Source organism: Mytilus californianus, unplaced genomic scaffold (genome assembly GCF_021869535.1).
Source record: "Mytilus californianus isolate M0D057914Y unplaced genomic scaffold, xbMytCali1.0.p SCAF_3, whole genome shotgun sequence".
Classification (NCBI taxonomy): domain Eukaryota; kingdom Metazoa; phylum Mollusca; class Bivalvia; order Mytilida; family Mytilidae; genus Mytilus; species Mytilus californianus.
Window position 1 is genome coordinate 27,828,405 of NW_026262679.1, and position 12,767 is coordinate 27,841,171.

The following is a 12,767-nucleotide window of genomic DNA, read 5'->3' on the forward strand; positions in this document are numbered from 1 at the left end:
GTTGAACTCTACATGCCTTGTTGTATTTAAAGACGTTACCATTGGCGTATTCTCCATATCTTTTAATTTTTGATTCACAAAGAGACGAATACATATTTTGTCTCAATTAAATGACCTCTATGCAGAAAAATACTAAATCATGTGATTTAAATAAAAAGTCTTTTAACGCGTTATTAAGTTACAAATACATTAAATGTTATTCAGTGCAAGAAATCACATCCATGAATGGATTATCACGTAATTGTGTATTTAAATTTTATTATCAGATTACGTAATATAACTAACTGTACAAGTATTTAATTAAAAGTAATCGGTAGTGATGTAACGTCACAGTACCCAAATTGCACCGAGTACCCAAATTACACCTATTAAGCAAAAATAGCAGAGTTTTCTTAGAGACTAAACAATTTGTATTTTTATGATTTGTCATTATGCACGTCCTTCAACATAGCTAAATATATTTAGATATACACAAAACATTCACAGTATATTAAATCAACAGAAGAAGTATTCACTGAAAAAAGTAAAATCTACAGAAACATCGCCATGCGACGTCCACATAAAGTCAACTTTTAAAAATGAGCAATTAAACTATGTAACAGGCACCATTTCTTAAAAAATGAATAGTAAGTATGGACTATTGTCAAATTGTTCTAAATATTTGGAGAAATAAAACAAAAATATTCGATTTTTACTGATATGAATTTGAGGCATAGATGCAATTTGGGTACTCCTCATTACAGAATCATGGATCGTTTGGAGGTCGGTGCAAACCCGTTTTTAGCTCACCCGGCCCAAAGGGCCAAGTGAGCTTTTCTCATCACTTGGCGTCCGTCGTCGTCCGTCGTCGTCGTTAACTTTTTACATTTTGAACTTCTTCTAGAGAACCACTGAATGGAACGAAACCAAACATGGCATGAATGTTCCTTATGAAGTGTTGACCAAGTGTTGTTACTTTGTAGCCGATCCATCATCCAAGATGGCCGCCAGCGGGGGACTTAGTATAACATAGGACCCTATGGGAAATACATACAAATGTCTTCTTTTAGAGAACCAGTGAATGGAACAAAGCCAAACATGGCATGAATGTTCCTTATGAGGTGCTGACCAAGTGTTGTTACTTTGCAGTCGGTCCATCATCCAAGATGGCCGCTAGCGGGGGACTTAGTTTAACATAGGACCCTATGGGAAATACATACAAATGTCTTCTTTTAGAGAACCACTGAATGGAATGAAACCAAACATAGCATGAATGTTCCTTATGAGGTGCTGACCAAGTGTTGTTACTTTGCAGTCGGTCCATCATCCAAGATGGCCGCCAGCGGGGGACTTAGTTTAACAAAGGACCCTATGGGAAATACATACAAATGTCTTCTTTTAGAGTACCACTGAATGGAATGAAACCAAAATTGGCATGAATGTTCCTTATGAGGTGCTGACCAAGTTTTGCTACTTTGTTGCCGATTTACTGTTAAGATGGCCACCAGGGTATTTTATTAAATAACAGGACCAATATTAAACCAAATTTGGCCTCAATCATTATTTGGGTATCTGTTATGATTTTTATCTATCTTTACATGATTTCTAAAACCAAAGTAGAGTCAGGTGAGCGACACAGGCTCTTGAGAGCCTCTAGTTCTATTCAAAATTAAATTGGTGGAACTATATAGTAGATAAGGATACATCTACAATTTAATTACAGAATGGAAACTTTTTTCTGGATCATAAATAAACGTAGGTGAAAAAACTGTCAAAATAGGTGAAATTTGGGTACCCTCACGTTATACTCCGGCATAAATTTCAAAAGTTGTTTATACCAAATAGTTATCACATGAATATGTGACAGTCACAAATAATGAATGAGAGTGACCTTTAATATATTTATCAACTTTTTGTTCATGTTGAATTATGATAAAATAAATAATTTTTGTCAGTAAGTCAGAAGAAAAGCTCATATACAATTCTCTGTGAGGAAACTTTTTTAGGTGGTGTTTATTTGCGTATAAATGTGCAATTAAAAAAAAGTTATTTAATATTTAAACAGATTTACTACGCAGGTATCGCCGACAGGTTTTTTTTTACTTGCTCTCAATACTTTTTCTGGTTTGTACCAGATATTTACAATGTGTGTTTTAAACAATCGTAACTATTCGGCCATTCTTGCTACCGCCGAACAAAAATATTGTACGCGTACAATGTAGCGAGAATGCCCGAGTAGTTACGATTGGTGTTTAAATGTGATGAAGCCATCGGCCTTTTACATAATTCAGTTTAAATGTTTTGTTTTAGTTAATTGAGGCCTGATTTCAAGGGACAGCAGCATCCTTAAATTGGGTTCAGGCCAACCATATTGTTAATCCGAGATGTAACACGAAAAACTTTCATTTTGAACAGTTAATTTTTTGGGCTACATTTTTATTGGGCCTTGTTCGGGATAAGTCAAGCATCCACGAGCTATGCAAAACTTTTACTCATAATTATATCATGATATGTTATTGAAAGTGTTGTTAATTTATCAAAGAAAAGCATTGTCCATTTTCACTCTTTTGTAATTATTTTTCAACTACACAATACAAGTGTATGAAGGTTATCACAAGAAGATTTGAGAGACACATGCATTTATTCCACTTTCGACTTTGAAGGAATTACTCTTTTTGCAGATGCATTAACCTAGTACTTTACATTGTCATGGTTGTTATCTGACACGTCTTATTTTCAGATGGCGTCTAGTGATGAGAGTGAAGACTCTTCCGAAGAAGGTCCCCAGTACAATTCTATAAAACAACCACCGCTGATCAATCAACTAAAGAAAATACTAGATGAGTATCCGGATGATGGCCAGATCCTTAAGGTATGTTAAACTATAGATAAATTAAATGTTTCTTTTTATGTTAGATCTGCTTAGTTTGTCTTCGACTCTAAATTAGGATGAAGTCATTTTTTTGACAATAATTATGTCCGTCTATCACAACTGACAACTCAAAATCTCCTTTATTGTATACAAATGGTCAAGGGTTATCCTTTATTGTATACAAATGCTCAAGTTATATCCTTAATTGTATACAAATGGTTAAGTTATATCCTTTATTGTATACAAATGGTCAAGTTATATCCTTTATTGTATACAAATGGTCAAGTTATATCCTTTATTGTATACAAATGGTCAAGTTATATCCTTCATTGTATACAAATGGTCAAGTTATATCCTTTATTGTATACAAATGGTCAAGTTATATCCTTTATTGTATACAAATGGTCAAGTTATAAGTACAGTTTGCCTTTAAGTTTGATGACTTCAGTTTTAAGTATCAGTATTTTGTTGGATGTTGTTTCAGATTGATTTTTGTGTATTTCCCATAGCATAACGCGGGATTTTGAGATTTGCACATGGGGATAAATACGTAAGAGAATATCACACACATTATATTGGAACAGAACGATAAAAAAAAAGATGAATACGTGTATGTAAAGGTTTTGAATCTGTTGCAGTACCGAATTAGTCTGTGTGTATGTAGTATTCTACTTTTACTCGTATTTGGTTCAATTTATCAAGTCCAATGAATGAAATGACCTTTACTTAATTCTTATTATGATCCACTGCGACCAAGTAAATGTAATAACACAACTCTGGAAAAAATACAACGGTAAAATATAGAGCAGAGAAAGATTATAATTGTTAGCATGCATTCACCAAATGGAGGAGTATCCGAGCTGGTTTAAAATAATGTTGACAGTTGACAGTTTATTAAACCTTTTGTTTTAGGAGATCATACAGAATGCAGAGGATGCTGAAGCATCTCAGATGAAAATATTGTTTGATGAGAGAATTGTAAACACTGATGATGGAACAAAGGGGAAAAGGTTCAAGAAATACTTCAAGGTTTGTAATAGAGCATCGACAATGATTGTGGATAACATTCTTTTAGCCTGATACAAAAATGTCTGAATGACACATTGGTTGATCATACTTTATGACTCTCTCTTTAAATACAGTATTAAACATATTTGGTTTTACAAACTTTGGGTCCCTAGTGTTTATATGGAAAAGGATGTCTAATACAGCAAATTCGGTATGTTTGGTTTGACTTAATGTTTGTATGGACAGAAGTCGACTACGGAAAGTTATTAATTCTGCGATGAATATATTTTATATAAAAATACGAAGTTACACAAACTAGTGACCTACATAGCCAAGAAAAAAACATACGTAATAAATAATTTACGTTATACTGAAGTATACTTGTAAGGGAATGAAAGTTGTCTCTCTTCCTACAGTTGATCGGGTAAAACATTTTATTCAAACTTCTTTAATATGTATAAATAATGTATTAAATTACCAACGTGAGATATCAAGATTTCTTTAATAGATTGATTGTTTGCTTTCTTAACATCCAGTGGCAAATATTTCATGCATGTTCAGGACGAGGGCAAAAAGTAAAATAACAAAAATACCGAAATCCAAGGAAAATTCAAAACAGAAAGTCCCTTATCAGAAGACAAAATCAAAAACTCAAAGACATCAAACGAAAGGAAAACAACTGTCATATTCTTGACTTGGTACAGGCATTTTCTTATGTAGAAAATGGTGGACTAAAACTTGTTTTATAGCTAGCTAAACCTCTCACTTGTATGACAGTCGCATAAAATTCCATTATATTGACAACAATGTGTGAACAAAATAAACAGATATAATAGGTAAAAATGTCAAAAATAGGGGTACAGCAGTCAACATTGTGTTATAATCTTAATCACTATAAAAACAAACAAATATGTCAAAAAAGAAAAAAAAGCAAATTAACCAAATATATACAATCGTTAGATCCTGTTATAAGGGTTGACTGGGATGAAGGACGAGAAATTTGGGCAACCACTGGAAAATAAGGGTAAATTGGACAGGGACGGCATTTAGCCTTGCAACAGGTCACCTACGGACCCCTCAAAAATTTCTTGCAAGTTTCTTAACTTGTAAAAGCGTGGCACTCTCTCAACACGAGACATCGAATTTAACGTCCCCATTCTGACCCGCGGACGTGGTTGCGAATTTATACATCTCGCACAACCAAACGGACGCCCACTTTTGGCAAGGGTTTTACCGCCAGTCGGAAGAAGACCAAGAGTATCCATATTTTCATTCCCAAATCACCCCGGGATTTCTCTAGTAGAAAAAAGCGGGTCAAATGTTAGTGACTATTTTCAGGGTGCATTGTTGTGTGTATATAATAATGCCAATTTTACAGTGTCCAGCGTTGTATGTATATAACAATGCCAATATTACATGGTCAACCGTTGTGTGTTTATAACAATGCTAATTTTACAGGGTCCAGCGTTGTGTATAGTTGAAGAAGAATATGTTTTATTTCCAATTAAATGGGCTCACAAAGAGCATATTACAATATAAGTCATTATTTAAACAACTACAAAAAACAGTAATCAAGTATACATACAAAGAAAAGAAAAAGCAGTTTGAGCATGTACATGTATGAACTACACACACATATAAATATATATATATTTATCGCTATTTTACGAAATTTTCCTTTGATCTCGCTGACTGATAATTTCCTTTCTCAGCGGAGTCGAGTGATATGAAAAATTATTGCTAGAAACTAAGGGGGCACGTGGCGTTGCTAATGAAATTGACATGAAATTGACAACGTCGTCATATGTAAAATAGCGATAAACAGATTATCATTGATCATCTCAACTCGATTGCTTTTCTCACTTTCGCCGTACCGGCTCAAGCGAGAAAATCAATCTCGTTGAGATGATCAACGATAATCTATAAATATATAAAAGTACGTCTAAACAAGTGACAACTCTACGACAGATCCATCCATTGGATCACCAGTGAAGGTGATACACGGCTGAAAACACATATTATATTCATAATTACTCTTAATATCATCACAACAATGTTAAATCTGCAAATTTGCGGAAGCAAATTTTTGTTCTTCCCTCGCCGGGATTCGAACTCATGCTATTGGGATAACGAGACAAATCCGCCTGCACTGTGTCCAGCGCTTTAGACCACTCGGCCAGTTCAGTTCAGTTCAGTCTAGGTGGCTGAGTGGTCTAGAGCGCTGGACACAGTGCAGGCGGTGTTGTCTCGATATCCCAATAGAATGAGTTCGAATCCCGGCGAGGGAAGAACAAAAAATTGCTTCTGCAAATTTGCAGATTTAACTTTGTTGTGCTGATATTTATAAATATATATATATATACGTTTGCAAGTGTAATAACTCCTTCTCAGACTCACCCCAACATGAAAAAGTGCTTTTAATAAATTGGCAATTTAGTGGATATTTAACTAAACTGCAAAAGCCACCAAGAGACGGAGCTGCATGACAAGGTTGGAGTTAAACGCACATTTTATACATGTATGTAGATAAACAATTTGGTTCGAACATTATTAGCAGATGCACAAACCTGACATGTCATCCTCGTGCCTGATGCAGAGGGGTTGATACATATTGCCAGGTGATCCGACTGCAGGAGGCACCAAGGGACAATGCTAAATGACATATATACCCAAGAATACATAGTACCCAATAGAAAAATACTTATATATAATATATATGCGAAAATTTCTGATTCTCTAAAATTTCCTTTTCTCCTTTTTCTCTTCATTCACCTTCTTTTTTTCTTCTCTAGAAAAGTAACAAATGTGTATATATAATAATTTGCCAATTTTACAGGGTCCAGCATTGTATGTATATAACAATGCCAGTTTTACAAGGTCTAGCGTTGTGTGTATATAACAATGCAATTTTACAGGGTCCACCGTTGTGTTTATGTATAATAATTTGCCAATTTAACAGGGTCCAGCGTTGTGTGAATAAATAACAATTTGCCAAATTTTACAGGTTCCAGCGTTGTGTGTATAAATAATAATTTGCCAATTTTACAGGGGCCAGCGTTGTGTGTATATAACAATGCCAATTTTACAAAAGAGGACTGGGAGGGAATACAGATGATAAACAGCAGTGTTAAAGAATTCGATCCTGTAAAGATTGGACGCTTTGGACTTGGATTCAAGTCAGTGTTCCATATAACAGGTAAGAATAGAATAATTCCTGTTAATTTGTTCTCCATTGAGTTTGGCTAAAGGACGAGACTCATTATTCTGACTCCGAGCCGACCGTGTTTTTATTCTTAATCATAAATGCTGCACTCTGATGACCCGGAGCCCATGACCTCCCGCACTAGAGGCAATAACACTACGATGAGACCATTCAGTTTATTTAAATTAAATTCATAATTGTATTTGTAGAAAATTCATGACTGCATACATTTTATAGCTTGGTTTCTAATAGATTCAGATGTGTAATATTAATCTTGGTTTTGTTTCATAATATATTTTTGTGTCTTTAAGTTACATGTCTTCTTTATCACGTTATTGATCATGCAGCTACTGACCACATTATCGATACTGTTCCTTTAAAAACATTTTGAATAATCTTAAACCACTTTCGGTATATTCCGACATATCTGACAGATATACGAAGGTCACCTGTAGAGTTTGACCTGTATTTACCAGTGTTAATTTATGTTTTATAGATTATCCCATGATAATAAGTGGAAACAGATTGCTAGTTCTTGACCCTCATCAGAAAAATGCTAACCGAGTCTGCATCAATATGAGATTGAACAAACTACATAAATACATAAAGCACCTGGATGTTTCTTACTGTTTAAATGCCTTAGATGGGTTGTTCGGATTCTCTCAAGGAACACTAGATTGTGGTGATTTTGATGGCACACTATTCCGTTTTCCTCTTAGGGAACAGAAAACAAATTTGTCAGATAATGTGTATAACAAAGAGAAGATATTAGATCTCTTCAATGCTTTTCAAGCAGAGGCATCCGTAGAGCTGTTATTCCTGAAATGTCTTGAGAAGATAGAACTATGCTTCAAAGATACAGATGGGTTTTATACATCTGATGAACCCTTTTTTACTGTTGGAATTACAGAAAACTGTCTCAATCAAGTACGGGAAAGAAGATCAGAATTTCACAGTCATATGAAGTCGGTAGGTCTAAATATTGCGGATGAGACATTGATGACGACTTTTAATGTGACGATTGGAACTAAAGCCGAATTAGACGACATGACAGAACAGAACTGGTTTGTCCTACATTGCTTGAAAGGAGGGAATGTATCGAAAGAATTAGCTGACCTATCAAAAGACGAATCATTGTCATACAGTCCATATGTCAGCATAGCTGTACTGATGGATAAAGATCAGGATTTTAAAGGCCATGTTTTCTGTTTAATGCCATTGCCACTGGAAGATGAAAGTTTGACTGGATATCCTGTTCACGTAAATGGATATTTTGCTTTGAGTCAAAATAGACGACACGTAAAATGGCCTACTGCTGACCAGACACGTAATAAAGCTCACATAGATAAATCAATCAGATGGAACAAACGTCTGGTTGTAGAAGTCTTAGCAGATGTTTATAATGCAGTCATTCAAGGTCTGATCCAAACTTGCAAGAAAAATGGTAATAACGTGGATCAACTGCAACTCATGTACAAATCTGTCCCCGATCACAGAAAAATAAATAGTCACTGGGATCTTATTATTGACCCTTTCTTCGATGAACTTCTGGAGACACCGTTTTTATACTCTGATAGCTGTGGAGGGAAATGGATATGCCCAGATGAAGCTGTATTTCAAATTTTTGAGGGCGAGGTTTCTGATGGTAAGTCATTATAATGATATCCCATATTGTCTATAATATGTTCGTATTTTTAATTTTGCAACATTTTCTTTTATATTAGTAATGGTCAGTTAAAATATATCTCTCCAGGGGCGTGTCAAGCATTTTGGAAAAGGGGGATGGATAATTTTTTTTTTTGGTGTGCATCGCCAAGGATAGTGGAGGGCATTTGTTTTATGGTCTATGCATTATTCTGTCCTTCCCGTAACAACATTTGTTTTTACATAAGGGGAACAAGGGGCTTTAAATTCTATTCTTTTGAATGTGTCAACCAATAAGGTAACACTCTCAGAAAAATATGCCACTTATCCGGGACACAGATGGTCTTTGAGTCTACCAGTACTAGTGTTTGTTCTATTCCAATACTTCCAAATGTCGCTTGTATAGTCGTAACAGTGTATAAATCTAATGATTTAATCGGGTAGGTGATTGAACCCACGAACTCCTGCATCAGAGTCGATCATGTTTATACCCTGACCATTAAGAAAGAAAAAATAATGAGAATGTAGTATGTTAAAGTTAGATATATAAAAATATCAAAGAAACTCCAACTGACCAAGTTTATATCTTACCTTTCAGAAGTTAAACAGACAATATACAAAATAATGCAGAAGAACAGTATAGCTCTAGTTGATGCTCCTGATCATATTGTCGGTGTTCTGACAGAGAGAAATCACAAAGTACAAACATTGTCAAGACAATTTATTAGCTGCTGCATGGAGTCAGATCCCTCTTACGAAAGCCTTTCAAAACAGGACAAAATTAACATTTTAGACTATTTAATTTCTGATGGCGATTATTCAAGATTAATAGGACTAAACCTGTTACCTTTGAACAACGACACCTTCTGTGCCTTCAACAACGAGAATAAAAATAGTAATGTATTTGTATGTAAAGAAGAGGTATTTTTGTTTCCTGGTCAAGAAGAGAAGTTTGTAAAAGTTGGACTGAATGAAGAAATTTACAACAAATTCCTAACAATGGCTAAGAGAGGTAAGAGGTTTTTTCTAATTCTATTGTATTCTACTTTTTAGTATTTTATACTGAATAGCACTTACTTTTGCAGTCGTAAAAATGATATCAGTTCATCTTTCAAGATAAGGAGATTTTCAAATTTAACAACCGATGATTAATATTTTATGCTTGATCAAGCCAATATTTTACACATTAAACCAAAAACATGTAGAAGTCAGCATGTAAACAAAAACAGTTGTCTATATAATTTGTCAAGCTATATATATTACACCCAGTCTAAAACTATTGTGAATACATTTTACCAATATAAAAATAAGAAGATGTGGTATTATTGCAAATGAGACAACTCTCCACAATAGACCCAAGTGACACAGAAATTAACAACTATAGGTCACCGTACGGAATTCAACAGGCTTTAAGAGGTCTGCCATTACCTCTATAGTCCCGAAACTTCTGGAAACATTAAGATATGACAAATTACAACCATTCTTTGCTGTAGATATGCACATGAACATGTGACGGGTTAAAAATGAAAAAAACACGTTAAATTATTTCATGCGTCCGAAGCGCTTTTCACGATTCACTTTCACCAGGAACGCTCAAAGCCGAATACTTAAAAGCCGAGGATGTATAAGAACCGAAACAGTTGAAGAGCTATATGACAAAAAATACCTAAAATATAGCCAAATCCATCTAAGGTCAACTTTGCCTGAGGTAGTTGAAACTTTAGTTTCTTTATAATTTCAAAATTTATAAACGGACAATTTAGAAAGGTTTGATATAAATCATGTCACTACCGAAGTACTGACTACTGAGCTGATGATACCCTCGGGGACTGATAGTCCACCAGCAAAGTTATCGACCGAGTGCTGTAAAAAATTGAAAACAACACGTTAAATAATTGCATGCGTCCGAAGCGCTTTTCTGGATTAACCTTTTGTTTTTGAGAGGTGTTGAATTTATTGGAAACTTTATTACTACCTGGACGTGCTTGACTTGTTGTATAGACAGATGTCTTTTGTTACATACTACGTATCCATCTAAATGTCTTTTGTTAGAGACTGTACGTTTCCATTTAGATGTCTTTTGTTAGAGACTACGTTTCCATCTAAATGTCTTTTGTTAGAGACTGTACGGTCCATCTAAATGTCTTTTGTTAGAGACTGTACGTTTCCATATAAATGTCTTTTGTTCGAGACTACGTTTCGATCTAAATGTCTTTAGTTCGAGACTGTACGTTTCGATCTAAATGTCTTTTGTTAGAGACTGTACGTTTCCATCTAAATGTCTTTTGTTAGAGACTGTACGTTTCCATCTAAATGTCTTTTGTTCGAGATTGTACGTTTCCACGTTTCCATCTAAATGTCTTTTGTTCGAGACTGTACGTTTCCATCTAAATGTCTTTGTTCGAGACTGTACGTTTCCATCTAAATGACTTTTGTTCGAGACTGTACGTTTCCATCTAAATGTCTTTTGTTCGAGACTCTACGTTTCCATCTAAATGACTTTTGTTAGAGACTGTACGTTTCCATCTAAATGTCTTTTGTTCGAGACTGTACGTTTCCATCTAAATGTCTTTTGTTCGAGATTGTACGTTTCCACGTTTCCATCTAAATGTCTTTTGTTAGAGACTGTACGTTTCCATATAAATGTCTTTTGTTCGAGACTACGTTTCCATCTAAATATCTTTTGTTCGAGACTGTACGTTTCCATATAAATGTCTTTTGTTCGAGACTGTACGTTTCCATCTAAATGATTTTTGTTAGAGACTGTACGTTTCCATCTAAATGTCTTTTGTTCGAGACTGTACGTTTCCATATAAATGTCTTTTGTTAGAGACTGTACGTTTCCATCTAAATGTCTTTTGTTAGAGACTGTACGTTTCCATCTAAATGTCTTTTGTTAGAGACTGTACGTTTCCATCTAGTAAATGTCTTTTGTTAGAGACTGTACGTTTCCGTCTAAATGTCTTTTGTTCGAGACTGTACGTTTCCATCTAAATGTCTTTTGTTAGAGACTGTTCGTTTCCATCTAAATGTATTTTGTTCGAGACTGTACGTTTCTATCTAAATGTCTTTTGTTAGAGACTGTACGTTTCCATCTAGTAAATGTCTTTTGTTAGAGACTACGTTTCCATCTAAATGTCTTTTGATCGAGACGGTACGTTTCCATCTAAATGTCTTTTGTTAGAGACTGTACGTTTCCATCTAAATATCTTTTGTTCGAGACTGTACGTTTCCATCTAAATGTCTTTTGCTCGAGACTGTACGTTTCCATCTAAATGTCTTTTGTTCGAGACTGTACGTTTCCATATAAATGTCTTTTGTTAGAGACTGTACGTTTCCATCTAAATGTCTTTTGTTCGAGACTGTACGTTTCCATATAAATGTCTTTTGTTAGAGACTGTACGTTTCCATCTAAATGTCTTTTTTTCGAGACTGTACGTTTCCATCTAGTAAATGTCTTTTGTTAGAGACTGTACGTTTCCGTCTAAATGTCTTTTGTTCGAGACTGTACGTTTCCATCTAAATGTCTTTTGTTAGAGACTGTTCGTTTCCATCTAAATGTATTTTGTTCGAGACTGTACGTTTCTATCTAAATGTCTTTTGTTAGAGACTGTACGTTTCCATCTAGTAAATGTCTTTTGTTAGAGACTACGTTTCCATCTAAATGTTTTTTGTTCGAGACTGTACGTTTCCATCTAAATGTCTTTTGTTAGAGACTGTACGTTTCCATCTTAATATCTTTTGTTCGAGACTGTACGTTTCCATCTAAATGTCTTTTGCTCGAGACTGTACGTTTCCATCTAAATGTCTTTTGTTCGAGACTGTACGTTTCCATATAAATGTCTTTTGTTAGAGACTGTACGTTTCCATCTAAATGTCTTTTGTTCGAGACTGTACGTTTCCATATAAATGTCTTTTGTTAGAGACTGTACGTTTCCATCTAAATGTCTTTTTTTCGAGACTGTACGTTTCCATATAAATGTCTTTTGGTTAGTTTTGTCATGTGGCTGTTGTCTAATTAACTTACATTTTCTTGTCTTATGACTAAATGGCCAGTATGAG

At 34.8% G+C, this 12,767-nt stretch overlaps 1 protein-coding gene across 35 annotated transcripts in view; it reads left to right on the forward strand.

The window, feature by feature from the left end:
- The window catches only part of LOC127734280 (sacsin-like), a 41,668-nt gene that overhangs the window by 5,961 nt on the left and 22,940 nt on the right, over window positions 1-12,767 (forward strand). For all 35 annotated transcript variants that reach the window (XM_052244070.1, XM_052244072.1, XM_052244081.1 and 32 more), the window contains exons 2-6: window positions 2,720-2,851; window positions 3,764-3,880; window positions 6,908-7,055; window positions 7,558-8,706; window positions 9,304-9,717. In XM_052244070.1, the coding sequence (XP_052100030.1) occupies window positions 2,720-2,851; window positions 3,764-3,880; window positions 6,908-7,055; window positions 7,558-8,706; window positions 9,304-9,717 (1,960 nt within the window). The remainder of the gene's footprint in view (window positions 1-2,719; window positions 2,852-3,763; window positions 3,881-6,907; window positions 7,056-7,557; window positions 8,707-9,303; window positions 9,718-12,767) is intronic.